The sequence below is a fragment of the Aedes aegypti genome, chromosome 2 (genome assembly GCF_002204515.2).
Source record: "Aedes aegypti strain LVP_AGWG chromosome 2, AaegL5.0 Primary Assembly, whole genome shotgun sequence".
Taxonomy (NCBI): domain Eukaryota; kingdom Metazoa; phylum Arthropoda; class Insecta; order Diptera; family Culicidae; genus Aedes; species Aedes aegypti.
Window position 1 is genome coordinate 196482313 of NC_035108.1, and position 22277 is coordinate 196504589.

Consider the following 22277-nt stretch of genomic DNA (forward strand, 5'->3'; position numbering starts at 1 on the left):
GATTTCAATGTTTTGACCTTTCGAGGTTTCGTTCCTTTCGTCGTTTTGGGATTCGACGTTTTGGCATCCGACAGTTTGTCCCTAAACCGGGACAGAGGCAGCTTCTCAGCTTAGTGTTCAATGAGCACTCCCACAATTATTGACTGAGAACTTTCTTTGCCGAAGTTGCCATTTTCGCATTCTTAGATCAAGGACCGACCGGGAATCGAACCCAGACACCTTCAATATGATTTTGCTTTGAAGCCGGGAACTCTAACCACTCGCCTAAAGAAGGCTCTGGTATAAGCCGATGTAATGCTTATTTCATGTATTTATGCATCAGGCTTAGAAGCATCAATTACTTCATCATTGGGTTACTATACTGTAGAAGTGTTTTTAATGGGCGTGTCAGCATTTGTAGTGCTATTATAATGCCTGTATGCATCGATGATGTTGTTCTTAGTGCTTATGGTTGTTTGGGTATTTGAAATTGTCTCAAAATAGCGAATGTGCTTAAAAGATTCACTTCGTCAACGATAAAACGTTTTCTTACTTCAAGGTAAGAAACAATGTACAATGTCGAATGATGCCAATTTGTTATGTTATCCAATTTTATATTTCATGTGTATTTTTTAGAAAAAATCGATTCACTCAATTTAATTCTAGAGTGAATTTTGGAAAAAAATAATCGTCATTTTAGTTATCATTTTGATTCCTTCCATTTTTATTGTACAGTCGAATTTCGTTCGTTGCACTACGTTTAATTGCACTTCGTTTTAATTGGGCTCCCGTTAAGTGGGCTATAGCCCACCTAAAACGAAGGCAAACGTCACTTTCTGACATAAACCGTAATTTGTCAATGTTGGTAGCGCTGAATTTCTATTGTAATCGGTTATTTGACAGCTCAAAACTTAGCCCGATTAGTGAAAGTCTTTCACTAGGTGGGCTACGGGTTTAGTGCAACGAACGAAAGTTGACTGTATTCCGAAATTTCTTGTTTATTTTTCAAAGTTGTTTCATAATATCCACGCCTTATTATTGTCATTACATGATTTTGTTTATTCCGTCTGTATTCATTCTATTACCTATTTTAAGGTGTACCTTGTTCCCAAGCACCAGGCATTCATCACTCACACTTTCCACCGGAAACTCAACAGAGCCATCTCCGAGTCAGCCGAGCGTTGGTCGAAAGTGGTCCGAAAATTAATCCACGCAGAAGAAACCGTTGCTAGAGTGAATGAGAGTGGTGGCTAGGATGAGTTTTGTACTTTTTTGTTTGCATAAACGACCGAGCAGAGTCCCGGGCTCTGGAATTGGCAAGTTGGGCACCATCTAGGTAGGAACGTGTTTTTTATAGTTATGATTGATTGATTGATTGGTTGATTGATTGATGGCCGTTGCACAAATAGCAGCACCCGAAAGGTATATACTATGCATGTATACTTGTTTGATCGGAATTGGCTTTTGAGGCTACCATGAGGATCCTTTAGGGTCCTGCTGGATGTGAGAACCATTCGCGTGATTTGAGGGGGGCATGTGAGAAAGAAGAAAAAAAGAAGAGAGAAGAGAAAGTTTTGCTCAGTTGAAAAGCTAGGAATTTTCGGTTTGTTTCCGTTGATTGAAAGGGAGGTGAGTGCGATACGAAATTTGGATAAGGAAAAGTTTTTAATTGCATATGCGTGGATTAACTTTCGGTACTTTCAGTTGTTGCAATGAATTACTTAGGCGTGGTTAATACTCTCTCATTCGGTACGTTGATTGTTTTTGTTCTGAATTCCTGGTTAGTTTAAATCGAATTATTCTACTTTCCATTTCAATTTAATGGCACAATGTTTAGTATTCGTTTTTTAGCTTTTCTGATCAGCATTCGAATAGCTTATTTCAAATTACCCATTTAATTTAACCATATCGTCCCCAATCCTCAAAAAAGCATTTTCAAATAGCTACTTGGTCGCTAGCATTTTCAGTCGATTTTGAAACGGTACAAGTTGTTGGGCCATGCAGAATTCGCCGTCAAAGATATCTGGATTTTACTGGAGTTACGACAGATATATGAGAAATGTGATTTATTTTATTATTGTCATAACAACACCGTAGTTTTGAAGTAAACGAGTAAATATAGCCTTGAAATCAATTGAAGCTATTTGAAAATGTCTTGTCGAAGGTCGGAGGCGCATAGATTAATGTTATATATGATGAGTTACCGAATACCAACTATTACTACCATTACCCAATATTCCTTTCACTATTTCGTTCACTCACATCCCATTCATATGAGCACTACATATCGGAACCTGAAAAAAAGTTTCATATACCTGAACACACTATCCGTCCGTGGGCCGAATGCCGACGAAAGCTATCCCGGGGGGCAATCCCACTGCCGTTGGAACATCCGCCACCTGTTTCGTGGCCATCACCGCCTCCTCCCCCACCAGCCCCCAGGGGTGCTCTCCGGCCTACACCGGGTGTCCTTCGTTTTGGCATCGGTGAACAAGTTGTACTAACCACGGTTGGTCCCGTCGTTCCGTAGTTGAGCCGGCCGGAACCGATTGTCAGGGCTTCGGTGCCATACCCGGTGCTAAAGTACTGCGTCCCCAGGAGGTTAGTGCTATCGCCAACCGGATATGGGCCCATCTCTCCATCCAGTGTTCCCGTCGTGCCAAATACCCGCGAAGTGGGCCCCAGCAGGTTGCCGTCCCCTACCGGATAAGGCCCCATCTCACCGTCCAGCGTTCCCGTAGTTCCGAACACTTTGTGGATTGCAAAATGGTATTCTCGATTGGATATGTATTTTTTATTAAAAGAATGGGGTGTAACTCTAACACGCAGGTGTCCTTTTGTTTGCGGTATCACACTCTGCTAGGTGGTTTAGTGAAGAACGAACACAACTCAGAACTGGTCTACTGATAGCGGGTTCGCGCGGTCTACGCTTCAACATTTGTGGTAGCAGTGGTGATTGAAAATGAATGTTGGATAGCAGAGCCACGGTGCCCGCATGACCGTTATTACCAGAAAAAAAACAACATCAAATCTGTACTTACCAGTCGTTTTCTATTACTAAACTGCATGTCTGAGAAAAAACATTGTAGATCCTGTTTTGAAGTTACTCATTTTTAATGATACAAATTCACAAGTTCAAAGAAAATCAGAGATATTTAAACTGTTTGGCGTTTGTTGTGATCATTATAAGAAATACAAAATTGTTCTTTTTAGTTATCTATAACCTTTGGGAGTTTTCGAATAAGAAAATTAACAAAATTTTGGAGTTTCGCTCTTTTTTAGGTATATATACTATGTATGTATGATTTATGAGACATTCTAATATTGTTTGTCGTGTTCAAATGTTGTGTATCGAAATTGCAATTACATACTGCGATAGTTTTAAACAATAAACTAATGTTTCATGAGCTCGAACGCTATAAGACATTACGGATCCAATTTCATCTTGTTACCAGCATAGCATAGTACGATATTATGAACAGTTTGGTGATCCAACACACTCATTTTTTTTCACGAGAACGGCTGCGCGAATCTTAGTTTTTCAATTTCAATGTGCAACGAACATGTCAAATTAAAAAATCCTATCGGTCAATCTTTGGACATTGCGTATGTGAGTTATTATGCTTGAATTTTACATATAAAATCCCAAGCAATCTTAAATTTCTAAAAAATGTTCTACTATTGTTCAATGCAAAGTTAAGGTATGCTGAGCTCATTGAGGACTAAAAAAGATATATAATAAGTTCACAACAGTGTTGCAATATCATTTACTTTTTACAATTGCTTATTTTATATGTAGTTATACAGATTCCTTGGATCACATTTGCACTGTCTAGAATGTGTGCGGATGCCGAGTGCTGGAATGCAGTAACTACGGCTGTCACTCTCATTATGCTAGAATTGCGGTGCCTATGGCGCGCCGACCAAGAGTTGGCTGCAGAGAATTAGCCCTGCCGAGGCTGGTCCCTTGTAACATTGTTTAAGTCGGCTAGGAGAAGCAGTTTGCCTAGGCTACTTTTGCTACACGTGTGGTGCTATATGCACAGGCCCTTCCCCGAAGAAATACCGTAAGGTGGTTCCGGGGAGATAAGGGTCTGAGGCCAAGGGTAATGGCAACATATATGCTAGTGTTTACATGAATTTGATCGAATAATTTCGAAATTGTGAAAATTTTAGAAGAAAGTGTTAGAATAAGCCATTAGACGTAGTTACCGCGCTAAACGGGGCAAGTGGGACACATCCAGTTTCATGCGTCAATCCACATCAGTAAGTCAACCATTACAATATTAGGATTGATAAATCATAGATTTTTAATTTTGAGTACATTTTTGATGTACATAAGGGATCAACGTTTGTTCAATAGTATGTCACATCGCACTTTATATTAACTGAAAATTCCTCAATAAAAGCGTAAAAAGGAATAAAACATATTCAAAATAAACCATTTATAAGTTTTTAATTAAAAGTAGCACATACACTTTCAATAATTGACGAAATTATAAATATATTCTGTTATTATTTATATGCATGGAAGAAAACCACTTAATGGGGTGGAATTGTTTTCCGTTACTACTAAATTTGGTATAAATAACAAACGAAGTTCAATTAAAATAGAAAAGTAATCGTTGTCATAATGCATTTCAAATTTCATCTCTATCTTTGTTCAATTTGGAATTCGTATTTCAAAAATAAAAAATAAATTTAAAAATATATATTAGAATTACACATTTCTTCTTCCCCTTATGTAATTACGTAATTTAAGATTGATCTATTTTGATAAAAATAATTTATTTGAATGTTTCAATGCTACTCAATAAGATGTTAGTGAAATAAATATTTAAAACGTGTAGGAAAAGTTTTGATTCAGTTGTTTTGATAGGTCCCACTTACCCCGGGTATAAAGATATTTTGAGGTAAGTTAGACCATCAACAATTTCATACGAAATGATAACAAAATACCGGTTTATCGTTAGCAGCTTGTAGTGATACTTAAAATTGTAGCTTACTGATGGATATTCGATTTATAACAAATTTATTTTTGCGAGTCAATGCAAGACGTGAAACGTATCACAATTTATCGTGAAAGTTGAAAATGGCGCTGAATTGATAACTGTTACATGAACCACATGGTAATAAAAATAACAATATTTTATGCACTTAATACTTGTCATTGTATCTACAACTTTCTAGAAGAATACCCCCATGAAACTTTTTTCCTAAGTGAGCTATGACGGAACGTCCCACTTACCCCGGATTCGCACTTGCCTCGGGGTACCTTACTTCAAATCAACGATCATTATATGTTATCTATTGAAGAATTTCAAATTTGATACATGCTCAGAAATGTTTGGAGTATATAACTGCAAATCTTAATGAATACAATGGATGTTCTTTGATATCCAAAAGCTTCCGGAAAGACAGTTCATGCGATCAACAAGATCTTCCAGCGTAATAACTGATTGTTTTATAAGCGTTACACGTCCAGTACACTCATGTTATTGAGATGTATAAATTGTTGTATTCAATAAACATTTTTTTTATTAGATCTACGTCCGTACGAAGTAACATATTGATAGATCGCCTACATTCAATGGAGATCAAGAAGCATCAAGATCGTCGTACAAATGAGCACAATATTATAACTTAGTATATTTATACGAAGGGTTAAGATTTATATTCCATAACTAGTGGTCCAGGAAAAATTTGTCTTACCATCAAGTAGGCTATTGAAAAACGCCAATAAACATCCCGTTCAAAATGACAGTTCCATTCACTCCCATTTTTTCGACTTTCTCGTTCAGCTGCTACTACTTGCAACTTAACAAGATATGCACACTTCATTTTGATGTGAAAAAAATCAGAAAATCGTTCTTAAATCTTCAAAATGAAGAGCTAGCGCTTAAAAGTCTTCGGCAGAAATGTGTATTTTTACAACACCTTAAACATTGTAGAACATCGTAAAAATGTAGAAATTCAAACTTGAAAGTTATGTTAAATTAATAATTTAATAACCATGCGGATTGGATTACCGAACAGCTCAATATAAGCGTCAATTTATATTAGAAGTTATGGACAAAATATGAGTTTTAAGGGTGTGCCCATCATTTTATTCCCTCACTTCGTCAGTGTAAGCGATAGAGCTTTTCCGTCTTCGACAAACTTTCATGAAATGATGTCGCCTACAATCACTTTCTAAGACCGTTTTCAATTTTGACAATAAATAAAAAAAAAACTGAAACGCTAAACCCAATAGTTTGAGCACAAACACACATGTCCCACTTTTTTTGATTTCGTCCCACTGTGTAACGCAGGTAGATCACCTTCACGTTGTTTGTTACGAGGTTAGATGTACCGGGGCAGCAGGGACGAAAGTCCAGGGGCTTAACGGAAAACCCCCCCATGACCTCTGCGCGTTGGGGTGTTGCCCAGGATGTGGTGGAGATCACAGTGGGCTCTGATGCACTTTCATAAAACCACTAAATACCAAATGTAACTCTGTCAAAGCGACTGGTGCCGCTTAAAGTACCAAAGCACCATAGCACAAACTTACTGGAGTGCCAACCGGCATATCAGAATTGATGCTAGTAAGATCCTGATTATGGCATACTGGTCGCGATACAAACGGACAAATCATGGAACTATGAAAAGGAGTGCCTTGAGCACATTGAGACCAATGTCAGTACGGCCCCAATTATGTATACTGGCAGCGCACGACTAAGGACAAGTAACGGTATATGTACTGGATAATATGCTTTGAGGCTGACAGCGGCGACACTCTACTCCCTTAGTTGGGTCATGTGACACTGGCCTAAAACGGTGAGTGGGCTAATGGTGCAGGCTACCTCCGTCTCGTAAAACCGTGGCAGGCCTTAGAGTACTTACCTGACTTGCGCTGATCCTGCTTTGTACATAGTACCCCATAAAGGACTATGTCAACCATAGCATGGCCTTCCTGCTTGTATAGATAACCATGGAATCACAAAGGCGACTATTCCAGTGGAGATGGATAGCGGCTCTTAGGGGGGCCCATAAGAGATGATCAACCGAAACAAACAACTAGCGGAATGTGAAGGAGAGGCTTCTGGGTCCATCAGTAACCGGCTAAGGTTCCCTCCAAGAATGGAGGCGACCAACATCAACTTAAGTGAGAACAGTACAGGCAAAAGCCTAGACACTGTGATGACGGCAGGCACTGGCCGCTCCAGTACAACATGGGAGTTTATCGATGGCCATGGATCGTAATAGGGAGTACCTCCCGAAAATGCAGGTAGCTGCTGAGCAACTCTAAGCTAAGTAGCCCGTCATTCGCTTTGGCAACAATGATGACTTTTCAACTTGCATTTCAAAGTGATAATACTCAGCCTTGATAGTTTATATTGACTTGAAAAAGTATCACTGTACGCGCTAACATGCCTAAAGCATGCTGATACTTTTTCAGATGTGTCAGTGCAAAACCAACTGATTTTCTTTGATTCGAAATCGTGAGATGAATTAGCAACAATCATCAACGACGCGTACAAATTTCAATGACGGCCTACTTCGCCTTAAGAGCAATGGCAATATTAGCAAAGACTTGAAAACAAGTCTACTGAAATTGCGATAATCAGTCCTAGCTGCAAAGCAGGACTACGAGAAAGCGATGGAACAACTTGTGTTTTCCTTCACGGGCAACGCGAATATATCTGATGATATTATTCAATACGCGATGCGAAAGAGAGACCTTCCGAGACGTATGGTTGCTAAGGGAAAAGTGACCTACGCGGTCGTCCTCAGAGCGGAAAAGCTGGCACGAGCCAAGCTCCGCGATCAAGAGGACATAACAACAGTGAAGAGGCCAACACCAAGCCTAAGGCCAAGAAAGTCAAGAAAATAGAGTCACGGGATAGCCCGAACCTGGGAGGGAGAAACCAATACATGTATGTATGTACGTCAAGGTGAGCCGAGATTTTGCTGTCACGAACTGTCACTGTGAGCTCAGTTTTTAAAAAGTGGACAAACATGATAAAAGCGCGTAATTCATCAAAACATATTTTTGCGTTTCATCAAAGTTGACAACAATCGGTTGTAAATCAATTCCAGCACAGCCAAAAGTAATGCCACGATAGCACCTTTTTATTTTTATTGAATGTAAAGTATTGAAACACGCATATTTTTACTCATCTATATAAATAAAAATGGAATGGTGTTTGTATGTCACGAAATGACTTACGAATGGGTTAGCGGATTTGGATGATTCTTTCTCTATTTTGTTCGTCAAGGGTTCCGACGAGTTTGTGTTTATAAATGTTCCAGGACATTTACCGGGAAAGCCGGAAAAACGACAGTGAACGAAACTGTCATTTTGTATAAGACGATTCGTAGCGGTTTTCATCAGCCTACTTGATGGCAAGACAAAGTTTGCCGGGACCACTAGTCTATATAAATAAAAATGGAGTGGTGTTTGTATGTCACGAAATGGCTTCCGAACGGGTCAATCGATTTGAATGATTATTTTTCCGTTTTGTTCGTCAAGTGTTCCGACGTGTTTGTGTGTATAAAAATCCCAGGATATTCACCGGGAAAGTTGGAAAAACGAGCGTTAACGAAACGGTCATTTTGTATGGGACGACTCACAGCATTTTTCAACAGCCTACTTGATGGCAAGAAGTTTGCCGGGCCCACTAGTCTATATAAATAAAAATGGAATGGTGTTTGTATGTCACGAAACGTAGAGAACGGTCCAACGGATTGTCACAACTCTTTCACTGTTGCATTCGCCAAGGGTTCCGACGTGTTCGTGCGTAGAAAAAGTTTAGGTAAGTCTTCGGAATAGTCTTAGAAACGGGAGGAAACTAATATGCCATTTTGTTTGGGAGATTGTATGACATTTTTCAACAACCTACTTGATGGCAAGACGAAGTTTGCCGGGACCACTAGTTTTCAATAAAAATGAAAATAAAATGCACAGAACACTTTGGTCATTTTCTCATGTTTGTCCAGAAAGATCGAAGGTGCCCAGAGGGATGGCGTCCTATTTTTTCACTATGGAATTTGACAGCTTGAGCTCTGCCTCCTTATCGGGAGCATAATTTATACTCCAGAATCAAATTCCACTCACACACGTACATTTTTCGGATGTTTACCTTTTCCTACGAGAGACAACAGTTCAAAACGCATGGAGCGCAATTAAATCTGCAAAAGCTGTTGGATGGTAATGAGCTAAGGAAAAGCAGATGTTTCTTAGGATAATCAAACCACAGATAAAAGACTAAAAAAATAGTGTAATTCAATTTCTTCAGAATGAAACGCAAGTAATGCGTTGAATTTGTGTGCCGTGGTTCATTTCCCCTCATTCGCACCAGCTATTTTGTTTATGTGCACATTGGTATGGGTGAGCTCCGTTATCGTTTCATAAGAGGCAACAGAAAAAGATCCTCGTAGCAATCCCTTGAAGGTGCCCATCAAAAGAAAACCAGCGATTTTCCCCAAGCCTGCCTTGATTGTCGTTGGTGAGCTGGAATTATCTTGAAGTTTCGAATAGTGTTGTATCATATTTCGTGTGTAGTATCTGTGCCTCCCTCCCAGGCCCGAACCAGGCAGTGCATCCACAGGAGCCACGGGCGCAAGGCAACAACAACCCGTGAAAAATAAGAAAGGAAAAAACTGAACACATAGCCCAAGGAGAATGCTATGCCGAGAACGACGAAACGTAGGAATTTAGGCGAGGCCCTAGTTATCAACACGGAGGAAGCGAAATACGCCGACGTTCTGAAGGCGATGCGAAGCACGGAGAAGTTATCGCCATTGGGCGCAGATGTGCGGAGCATAAGGCGGACTAGGATTGATGAGATGATCTTAGTCTTAAAGAAGGACTCCAAGGAAAAGAGTGCAGCCTATAAGCAACTGGCACAAGAAGTACTTGGCGACGAGGTCGATGTAAGATCCTTTACTGCTGAAGTGCCTCTACAGTGTAAAAATCTAGATGAGGTCACCGATACAGCGGAGGTCTCGGCTGCCCTCAAAGATCAGTGTGCCATCGAAGCTGCTGGTCGCAGAGGCCAACAAAGCGAAATACTTGACGGGCGCACCCAAATGTACGGGCACAAGCGGAGTATCAAGCCAAACCGGAAGTAACACAGTTAAGTTTGAATCCCTGTGATGCAGCCCAGCAGCTGCTTTGGCAGACAGTCTCGGAAACGAAGACTCAAGTGGTGTTACTATCGGGAACTGGGTGGCGGATAGGTGTCAACAGCTAGTAGCTATAGGGACAACAGGACGATACCCAATCCAAGATGTAGTCTCTATCTCAAATGACGGTTTTGCGATAGCAAAAATCAACAGCGCGTTCTATTGCAGTTGTTACGCGCCTCCCAAGGTGGTCGATTGTGGAATTTTCTCACATGGTTGACAGGATGATAGCCGAACTAGCTAATCAGCAGCCAGTAGTGATAGCTGGTGACTTTAAGGTGAAACATCTCGGAATGCAAAGATGGCCGTCACAATGGCCCACTTGTGCCCGTACTCACGTTTTCAAAGGCACAAAACTGGAGAAATAGTTGGCAAAAGTTTCTGATCTTCTTATTTTAAGCTTTCTGCTAGTGCACAAAGCCAAAATAAAAAGTTCACTGTTGTTGGATGCTTTATTCGCGAGATTTGTGCCTTTGAAGTTTCAGTACAATCTTCCCTTCCAAACTGTGTCACCTTAATGCATGGGCAGTGGAGTGGGGTAGCCGCTGTACCAATCAAAGAAACCAACTATTGTAGGAATCCCTCGACGCATTAGATGTAGAGCTGGTAAATGTGGGTGCAGTGCGTACCTTCTGCAGAAATAGTGCAGAATCGATTATCGACGTGACGTTTTGTAGTCCTAATCTCTAAGGTACCATGAACTGATGCGTTGATGACGGTTATAGTTATAGTGATCATCAATTGATTCGCTATAGTATAATATCAGGCGGGCGGAAGGTAGCGCGATGTAACTCGACCCAAGCCCGAAGTTGGAAAACAGTGCGCTTCGGCGGCGAAGTTTTCACTGAAGCCCTGAGACGTGAACGGAACACTCTGGACTTAAACGGTGACAAGCTAGTTGCTTTGAAATCACGAGCGTGTGATGCTTCCATGCCGAGAGAAGCCCCTCTTAAAGAGAACAGGCCGTCGGTGTACTGGTGGAGCGAACCAATTGCAAATCTTCGAGCAATCTGCCTTCGGGCTAGACAAAGAATGCAACGTACCGGTGCAGTTGTGTAGGCTTCTAGGAAGCTTTATCGATTGTAGGATTCTACTGTATGATACAGAGGAGGGGCAGAAAAGCGTTCGAATTACCACTGGAGTACCTCCAGGTTCAATCCTGGGCCCGATATACGAGGACGTACTGAGGCTGCCCCTTCCAAGGAGTGTTAAGATTGTTGGCTTCGCCGACGATATGACCCTAGTGGTCTATGGTGAGTCGATGGAGGAAGTAGAGTTGGCAGCAGCGCACTCTATTTCCATAGTTGAGGAATGGATGAAGTCTAAGAAACTAGGACTGGCTCGTCACAAGACTGAGGTGGTGGTGGTCAACAACCGCATGTCCGAGCAACGGGCGCTTATCTCGATAGGTAATTGTACCATACAGTCCAAGCGATCCCTTAGGCATCTTGGATAATTATCGATGACAAATTCAGCTTCGCTAGCCACGTTGAATATGCCTGTAAAAGGACATCTACGGCTATAGCGGCGCTTTCGAAGATGATGTCTAACAACTCTGCTATAATTGTCAGCAAAGACAAGCTCCTAGCAGGTGTGGCGCTGGGAAGGACAGATGGCATTTCACAATTGTAATATAAAGGTTCAGAAGTTATCTTTGAGTCAAAGTAAAGTTAAGAAAATGTTAAATGTGAATGCTCGTTTAGTTTTCGATATAACATTTTTGCGAATAATTATAACTTGATATAAATTTGGCTCCGTTGTGTCTTATAGCGCTAGAGCTTATAAATCGAGAAAATTGTGAAACGCTTTTGCAGCATGTAACTTTGGTTTGTGATTTAAAATATTTAAACATGATAAAAGGTATCAGAATGCCTCATAGTTCTACATAAAATTAATGCTTTTGATTTTCACGCCTCAAAGAGAGCGTAACTCAAATTTTTGTTGATTTTTCTATACAAAACTCCATCCCGAAGCTCCAAATAACTAAACTACAACTTCGAGTCATGTTTTGATCATATATTCCTTATAATGGTCATGGTAACAGAAAATCTGTTTGAATAAGGTACCGTGGGGGAAGTGTATCAGTGGAGTAAGTGGATCATTTGGCCATATTAAGCATAAATACTTGAATATTTTGAATGTTTTCGCAAAATCGATTCGATTAAGGTTATATTCTTACGTCGTCACTAATACTACTGCAAACCTGGTACTACTTGTGCACTTACACAAGCAAACTTGTTAATTGCAAAAATCATTTCATTTCAAAATTGTTTTCTGTCAATCAAAAATCAATTGCATCTCTGCCTAAAATCGAATACTATTAGTTTTTTCAACGCATGGTGAACGTTTTAGTTCTAATTGGGTGAATCGCAATGAAAAAAAAATATGATTTTCATAAATAAATACAGATGTATTGGACATGGTACACTTCCCCCTACTTTTTAATGGGATGGGGTAAGTGGATCAAGTATTATTATCATACATTGGCAGACAACTTACGCGGATTTAAATAAGTTTCGATATCCTTAAATGTCGTTTTCCTTTAAATTGTTTAATCCCTAAATGTAATTAATATTTTCAAATGTGTATCTTTAGAAAACATCATTAGGAATAATCCTAAAATACTGCTGAATTCCCTTCTGTACAAAATGGACGAATTTTCTCGAAAATAGTCTAGTTGCAATGTTTTTATTTGTTTGAATTAGTGTGAACTAACGTTTTGATATTTTTCATAAAATTTTGATAAAACAAAGTTTTTTTTTTAAATTTTAAAACTATTTAAATATGTAACATAGCTCTAATAACAAGAATAAGAGTAATATCTCTCTTACTATAGATAATAACATTACATTTGTTATGAGGACAGATTATTTTTTTGCAAAATTTCAAGTTCCTTATACTCAATACATAACAATCAGAAAAAAAAACGAAACAAATAACGATTAAAAGTATATTAGTCCCTCATTTATTATCCACATAAAAAAGTTTGAATAACATCATTCAGGTTAGCTGTACATAACAATGAAGTTGACTATTGATTTTACTGTATCCACTTACCCCACGGTACCTTATATTTGATTTCCTTTGCATTTGAGGAACAATAGGTACCTTCAAAACAGCAGAATTTCAAAACTGGGCCTACGATTTGTTTTTATTTTATTTCCCTCAGACATGCAGTTTAACCATAGAAAACGACTGGTGAGTATAGATTGGAAGGAGTTTTTTCGGATAATAACGGTCTGCGGGAGCACCGTTGGAGCAGAACAGCATCAGCTAGCAAAAATGTAACGACGAGGAAGACGTGTTTGATACAGAGAGCGCACGTGGGCTTGTCCTGTGTGATCTCTGGGACTGGTGCTGAGGCAGTTTTTTTGTTCGGTATTTGATTGTACATAAGATTGTGGGACATTTTTTCTCGCTTCTGTACAAAAGCTTTCACACTGGGAGGGTGGTGGTTGGTCATTTCAACTTTTGTGCTGACTTGTTTCTTGGCACAAGTTTATTTTAGTTTTTTTATACTATTGTACAAAACTACGACTCTCCTGAGACACTTTCGGTTGGTCGCTTAGTGCTCAAGCGGAAAAACTCGCTTCAGTGTTATGTGTAAAATGGCTTACTTACAGTTAGAGTGAGGTGGAACTAAAAAAGTAAAAGAATTTTCGACTAGATTGTGCTTGAACCAGTGATTCTATAAAAAGAGTTTAATAGAAATTAGAATCTTTACTGATAAGAGTGTAATTTCTATGTGGAAAAAATATACATAAAAAAATAAATCATGAGGACCTTCAATTGAATAGTCTGACTATCGAGATAATAGGCGGCAGCAATTAAAAGTACAGTCGGTTCTCATATACAGGGTTTATTCAAATTTGTTATCTTGATTATCCAGAACCGTTCGACTAAAAAATTTTGGCGGCCATTTTGAATTCAGACGCCATCTTGAATTTTGTCTGGAACACCATTAGCTTTTAGTTTTTCCACTATTAGCGTATCTCCGTTTTGAATTCTAAGATCACCATATCAGGAAGCTGAGAAAAAACTAAGTAAAAGCAACTTCAAAAACTAAGTGATTACTGGTATCATCCCTATGAAATCAACGATTTTCTAAATCATGTTCTACGATTTTGACGTGTATGACGAGTGCAATCAAGTGTTCAAACATTGGTTTTGTCTTCGTGTCGAGTTGAGTGAAAAAATAGTCGTATCACCGAAAAAGTTAATAAGACACCTACACGTTAATGCTTCCAGTGGGCATTTTGCCCTTTGAAGGAAGCACCACACTAGACAACGGACTAGCATGCAACGCCCAGTGGTACAGTCGGAGAACATTCCTCACGAAAAGTTTTCCGGCCTGCAGCGGGAATCGAACCCACACACCTTAGCACGATGCGGCTAAATGCCTGGTGACACTAACCGCACGGCTACGAAGCCCACAAACAAGTTCATCATAGTCATGAAGATAATATAATAAACATGTAAATAAGAATCACTGGTTCAGTTTACAATAGTGTACAAACAAATAAAACTTCAAGAATTGCACAGTGCTGTTTGCTATTTGACGCATGGTGACGAAATAAAAAGAATTCGGCAAAGTTGATTTTTGTGCTTGCACAAAATTTGCTTATCTACATTCCAACGGGACGTTTGGAATCGCTTCGCCCGACGCTCAAATAGTAGAGTATTCAGGCGTCGTATCCTATGGCTCTTGATGGCGTGGTTGCTGGCGGATGAGGAGGCCACTATTTAAGTATTCAAAGTGTGTCACACTACCTACTAGCTATAAAAACATATGTGTGTATTACAGGATGTGTCACTTTGGTTGGGCTTCGCCAGGATAACAGGGAGTGCTGTCTGTCGATGGGAGAAAAGCAAATGCGGTGAGGTTTCAGAGTTTGCTGATGCAATGCAGATTTTTAGAGCTGCGCCAAAAAGGCTCCGGCTGGGATGCTTGTGGGCGATATGTCGAGCTGAGTGGTGTTTCCTTACTCGACGGGGAACTTTTTGTACGTGAGATGAAAATGCTAATGGCTGGTGCATGATGATAAAACATTTTTATCGAAAGCATTTTTTGTATGCTACTAAGATATGTTTTTGGGAATGGAGTGCTTCAGGGTTATGATATGACAGAAGTGCTATGCATGTTTTATTTTCAGGTTGATAAAATTAAAGTGTTGCAGAATACTGATTGGGAAACACGAGTACATAAATAAAATCGAACGAGCCTTGGGGCTTTATAATTGGGGCATAACATTGATCAGAAGAAGAAATAATCAATCTTCTCATTGGTCTTTGTCCTGAAAAATTTGTTAGTAGGATCAGATGAATTTACAATTGATGAACTTAATATTTTGTTCTGCTTTATTATTCAGTTTGCCTTACAACCATTCTCGTTTGAAAACCTGCTTTAATTTAATCCTATTAACGCAATTCCATTCACGTAAAATAACGTTAATGGAATTTCCTAACATGCTCAATAAAATATGTCTTATCAAGTTTCGAGTTTATCGTTTGTTTGTCGTTATCCAAAAGAAAACTGGGATCTTTCGGAGGTTTATAAATAAGTTTCATACTCAAGCAGACTCAAACAAACATAATCTATCTCATACTGATTAAGGTTATCCAAAAACTTTGTTGAGCACAGGACTTTGGATCAACAAACGTAACTAGTAATCTCTTCTGGATAAATAAATGGTGGTAGGTCGTTTGGCATAAAGCCGTTTGGCATAAAGTCGTTTGGCATAATGGTCATTTGGCATAAAGTCGTTTGGCATAATGGTCGTTTGGCATAATCGTCGTTTGGCATAATGAGTCTGAAACTAAGAATTTCTCAATTTTTCGTTTTTAATTTCTATTGAATCTTTCTGATGACATCAGACTTGTTTTGGTGTCAATTGATACAAAATGACACTTTATTCAACAATCATTCGTTTTTGAATAAATTTAAGCCATAGGCTGCTCTTTGGAGCTATATTTTTTAAGTAGTTTTTTGTTTCCAACTGACAAAAGGGTGCCAATCGATAACATTGATCTGCTCAAATTGTCAGCGAAAATATAAATCGATTACTGCAGTTACTTCGATGGGTTATGCTACTTTTCCCCGAATGTCAGTTCACCGAATATCCCGTTTCCCCAACTAGTCTACTTCCCCGAAAAGTTTTTAGCACTCATAAATGTCGTAACTTTACACATTTCAGGGTGGTGACCGAACTGAACATCTAATATGCACCCTTCTATATTTAATTGGCGGTTCTTTCGAGTTTCACCGTCCTCAGCATTTTTGCCAACAAGTGTATAGCCAAGAATGACAGAATACTTCCTTCTTGTGACTGTTTATCGTTCTTTCTCGTCGCCACTTTTCGGGGAAATCAGTCATTCGGGGAAAAGAAGCACAACCACTTCGGTGATTCTGAACGCACTTTTTTATGTCTTTTCGTTGTATTATGTTCAATAATTTTTAGCGTCCATTCTTCTATTGGTTTAATTATAAATTTTGCCTTCTTTAGAAATACTTTGTTTTTTATATTTATACTGTTTCAAATTTTATTATTTAATAAAGCTAAATGTTAACCATTTTTATTTTGCTGTTTTATCAATTCTTGTCAGATTTGTTGTTAGAATGATAATTACTTTAGAACCTGCCAATATTCAACGTATACTTTTTTGGCGCAAACGCGTAATCTCTTTCTGAGATATGCTGGAAATATTATTTCAATCACAAATTTTCCCTTCTCTCGATAATAGTCGATGTTCTTGGTGTACACTTCCAAAATTAGAATTTATATTGAACCGTTGAAAAGTTTTGCCACAAATACTTTCTATTAAAGATGTGTTGTTTGAGCTATGCTGTGAAAAGATTTTTTTGCGTTAGAACCTTAAACATTGATAGATCTTTGAATTAAAGCTTTTGATATTTTGCAAAAAAAATCCATTCTTGTATCAAGTAATTTTCATCGAGTGTTACGTCCAAACTGGAACAGAGCTTGATCTGCAGCGAAATATTTTATGAGCGTTCCCTTGATGAATAACTGCGAACTTTCTTTGCCAATTTACTGTTTCCAAATATGCATATCGCTACAAGCTCAAACATACTCTATGTTCTGAAATGTAGAGACCCGTCACGAGTTTTATTTAGTAATGCTCTCTAATGTCACAACAATTTTTGAAATTCTTAGCTTGGAAAATCTCTGAACGAACACCACGCTTGTTTAGAACCTACCATTTTTTTTGCTATGGGCTCGGTGGTGTTGATCTCGGTAAAATCTTAAAAATGCAGATATATATTTCAAGTCAATCATTATGCCAAACGGCCATTATGCCAAATGACCATTATGCCAAACGGCCATTATGCCAAACGAATTTATGCCAAACGGGGTACAATCAAATCAATATTGTTTACTCTCATGTAAGCACATACGAATATGCCCAACCATGCTATGAATTCAAGTACGCTTTCAGGTTTTTATGAACTCTGTTTCCAACTCCAGATCAAGCATAATAAGTGACTTTTCGATGTTTAGAAATTAATTGCAGGAGCCTGCGTGAGTAGGAACCACATTGCGGGCTTTGTGACGTGCGGTTAGTGTCGTCAGGCATTCAAGCGCATCGTGTTATGGAGTGTGGGTTCGATTCCTACTTCAGCAAAAGGAATTTTCATCAGGAATGTTTCTCGACTGTGTCATTGGAACATAGTTGTTCGTTGTTTAGAGTAACACGAACTGTAGCGACATTAGCATTCTAAGGTTATTGCTTCTACTTACCTGCCACACTATATACGCATGCAAAAATGGTCATTGACACAGTAATCTCTCAGTTAATAACTGTGGAAGTGCTCATAAGAGCACTAAGCTGAGAAGCAGGCTCTGTCCCAGTGGGGACGTAATGTCAGAAAGAAGAAGAATGTAAGGGCGTCTTCAGTGTTGTGTACTAGATTCGGCAAGTCGTTTCATTTACTTATAAGTATTCCACTAAACAGCTCGAAGATTTTTTTATCATGATCAAAAATGTCAAGGTTTAAAGTTTAAGTATGATGTAGCCACTATTGGAGCGAGGAAAATTGTCGAAGTTATAACACGTTCTATCGTGTTATTTAATAAAAAACAAGATTTGATCAAAAATTGGTGGACCCCATTGGCAAATTTTGCAATACGTAATATTTGAATCATCCCTGATTGCGGCAGTTCAAATTCTAAGCAAGCAATGAACATTGGTTTGGTTTATCGCAACCTTTAGCAATTATACAAAATCATTAGTACTCCATCATATTTCCCGGTTGAATGTACTGCGAAGAATATTTTGATTGCCATAGCATGAAGAAATTTTTGTAATATATGTGCAAAAATGAAGCATTTTGATCCGAAAACGGGTAGAATGGGTAAAATAGGCCGTTAAATTCAAAGTTGGTATAATGTGCTCCAAAGTATTTTCTAATTGATTTCTCTTCAAAAACATATTCGGTTGGCCGCAATCAGTCCTTAGACTGATTTAAATGTTTATATAACACATGGTAAACCTCTAATTTATTTGAACTGCCACTGTCAGTTGTAAATATGTATCTAAAATAATTTGAACAGAATTTTTATTTGAATTTGCCGTTAATGTCCAAATTATTTTTTCGGGAAATTGTGCTCCGCGAAAAAAAAAATACTAAATCTGGAGAACCTACTCATGTATGATCCTAAGACATTTGTTGTATTTTTTTCCGAATGTCATACATACAAGTACAACATGGCAATAACTAAAAATTATCATAGGAAACGATAAAATCTATATACTGATTAGCATACATACGAAGTTATCACCACAAAACGGATTTTAATTCTAATTTCGGGTTTTGAACAATATTGGTTAATACTCCTTCTTCTTCTTCTTCTTCTTCTTCTTGGCATTAACGTCCTCACTGGGACTGAGCCTGCTTCTCAGCTTAGTGTTCTTAGTGTTCACAGTTATTAACTGAGAGCTTTCTTTGTCAAAGTTGCCATTTTTGCATTCGTATAACGTGTGGCAGGTACGATTATACTTTATGCTCAGGGAAGTCAAGGAAATTTCCATTACGAAAAGATCCTGGACCGACCGGGAATCGAACCCAGACTCCTTCAGCATGGCTTTGGTTTGTAGCCGCGGACTCTAACTACTCGGCTAAGGAAGGATTGGTTAATACCCCTGAGACATAGATTGCTATTAATATATACTATGTTATTAAGCTGAGATATGATGTTTTGCGAAATAAAAACCAAATGGAATTGCCAAGCTTATTTTTCAAGGTTCGACCTCTTAATGTTACAGTCGACTCTCCACATCTCGATGATCTTTATCTCGATATCTCTTCATATGTCATTGAATACTTCGGTCTCTTCATTCTGCATAGATTTCCCTCTCCATATCTCGATATCCTCCTTATCTCGATATCTCCATATCTCGATGTGTTTCTGTTGATTTTTTGTTCCCAATTTTTACTCCATATGTCGTTATGAACATTATCAAAGTTAACTAGACCAGATTTAAGTGATTCAGAACAATTTGGAAACCCAAAATGAAGTTTGTTTGTTTATTATTTTACTAGAAACGGGAGTGATTTTCAATCTAGTGTTCATTAAATTAATGTTCTTTGTCTCGATATCTCACTATCTCGATCCGTATCTCGATATCGAGTTAGAGAACCATAGTAAAAGTTGGTATTCATGGCTACCTCGATGGTCCCTTGGATCGCAGTTACACTGGTTTTGTGTTCTGTAACTCGATACCTCCCTAACTCGATGGTCCCTTCAATATCGGGTAAGGGAGAGTTGACTGTAATAAGAAAGTTTATATGTGCGCTCGAGGTACACACTTCTAAAAATACACAACTTTTTAACATTTATCTTAAACTTATTCATGGAATGTATCATGTGGGAGTTGAAAATCAGAAATTTAAGTTGAGAACTTTATGTAAAATTTAGAAACCTCGCGTTCAGTATTATAAGGGCGTACAATCGATTTCTTTTTATCTGTTTTCTCTTGTACCAATAACTTGGCCAGGCGACTGTTTTCGACTGATATTTTTGATTCAATAGAAACTGCTCAACGTTCTTCGTCATGCTATATTGTAAAATGTTATGGAAATCTATTGAATTTCTTGTAGTTATCCAAAGAGGAAATCGACGAAGAGAAATCGATCACTGCAGATACGCCTGTATGATACTGAACACGGAAAATGGAAATGACAAATATGTAGAATTTTGTAATTGTATCATTCAAAATGGTTATCTTGAGAAGAAAAAAATGGCGTTTGAGTGTGAGCTTTGCAGATATTGTTCTACCCATGAATCTTTACCCGCATGCAATTTCTTCGAATAACCGGCTTTCCCAAAAAGTGATACAGTTCATAAAGTGAAAACATAGGAAGTAGAATCCTATTCTTGGCACTTTTGATTCACTTCGGCAGTGGGGTTTTTTGAAAGCTTCTGAGCTTATGTTTGGCCACAATATGCGTCATATTGAAGTGCTTCTTATTGCAAAGTTTCAGACAATATTCGGCAGAGAAAACTCCCCAATGCCAAAGTGGGTTTTGGAAGTGCCTAAGTTTTTAGTGACAGGGTGACGAACTAGTAAGAACAATAAGCAATCAAAAGAAGGAGATATGCAGACATTTTTGACAAATATTAAAAAAAATCGAGGACGGTGAACCTCGATAGAACCGTCAATCAAAAGAAAAGAATGCCAATCAGATAACCGGTTCGTTAATCACCTGGAAATAGAAATCAATTATGAGTGCCAAATACTTTGCTGGAAATAGGTTTCGAGAGCCGCATGACATTTTCCATTATGCAATAGCTTCGTTTAAAGATCTGAAGCACTATACTCAAGTGATTCCTTTTATAAGCTCTTTTATAATCTCAAAACATGACAGAATATAATTTAACGATCATGAGACAAATTGTGTAGTCTGGGATACATGCGTGGGTTACGTGAATTTTATGTGGTAAAATAATGCTGCAAGTATAGAGGGTAATAGTCAACTTGGTGAATTTTAGCTATATGAGCCTGTATGAGTACTATCCAAGTTCGCAACTTTCTCAAAGATCGCTCATTCTGATAGATAACATGTTCTGTACTCTATGTAATTCTTCGACAACCTTATGCTTTCTTAGTTATCGAATCTTGATAGAAAGTGCGTATAGAAAAATTAGCATTGTTCGTAATCCTTCTAGACATCACTGATCACGCTAATAAAATACTAGTGTTTAGTTTGGCCGCTACATTACTTTGTGTCTTGGTCCATTTTTATTGTCAAAATTCAACCTTAATGTTATTTTTGAATCAATAGTTTTCAAGCAAAGGGGCCCAGATAGCCGTAGCGGTAAACGCGCAGCTTTTCAGCAAGACCAAGCTGAGGGTCGTGGGTTGGAATCCCACCGGTCGAGGATCTTTTCGGGTTGGAAATTTTCTCGACTTCCCAGGGCATAGAGTATCTTCGTACCTGCCACACGATATACGCATGCGAAAATGGTCATTGGCATAGTAAGCTCTCAGTTAATAACTGTGGAAGTGCTCATAAGAACACTAAGCTGAGAAGCAGGCTCTGTCCCAGTGGGGACGTAATGCCAGAATAAAGAAGAAGAAGAAGTTTTCAAGCAAATATTTCAATAGTTATCGAAAATTGAGGTGAGGTGATTCGTCACAGTAAAAATGAAAAGAATCGGTTGAGAAACGGCGGAGATATACCTCTCTGAAGTTGACCATTTTGTATGGGAAAACGGCTTTGGTTCATTTTATACACTCCCGTGCCAAAGTTTGGGTTCACCCCCTCAAAAACAAACAAAAGTGTTCTATCCATATCTCTGTGATAACACGTCCAATTGAAACTCTTTAAGCCGCATTCAAAAGGAAAAGAGTTATTCTTACTTCGTATGTATTTTTCCAAAAACATTTTTTGAATTTTGTATACTAAATTTTTACTTAAAGTTGTGACATTTTTCAAAAAACACACTGAAAAATCATATTTAATTTCCTCAGCATTGGGTCGACAAAAATTTTAAATCAAAGTGTCATTAGAATCGTAATCTTATATTCTTCGAAGAGACCTCACGAAATTTTTGCGGAAAAATCTGGAAAGTATTCAAAATCAATGAAACAGTCAGTCAAGTCATCGTGCA

The 22277-nt window shown here is 38.4% G+C and overlaps 1 protein-coding gene across 26 annotated transcripts in view; it reads right to left on the reverse strand.

The window, feature by feature from the left end:
• The window catches only part of LOC5575494 (glucose transporter type 1), an 816694-nt gene that overhangs the window by 19954 nt on the left and 774463 nt on the right, over positions 1–22277 (reverse strand). For 22 of the 26 annotated variants that reach the window (XM_021843626.1, XM_021843625.1, XM_021843624.1 and 19 more), the window contains one exon: positions 2295–2729. The exons of 2 other annotated variants lie outside the window; for them this stretch is intronic. In XM_021843626.1, coding sequence (XP_021699318.1) covers positions 2295–2729 — 435 coding nt within the window. Of the gene's footprint in view, positions 1–1084; positions 1477–2294; positions 2730–22277 lie in introns of those variants that run through there. 2 more of the 26 variants (XM_021843633.1, XM_021843632.1) reach the window with 2 other exon arrangements.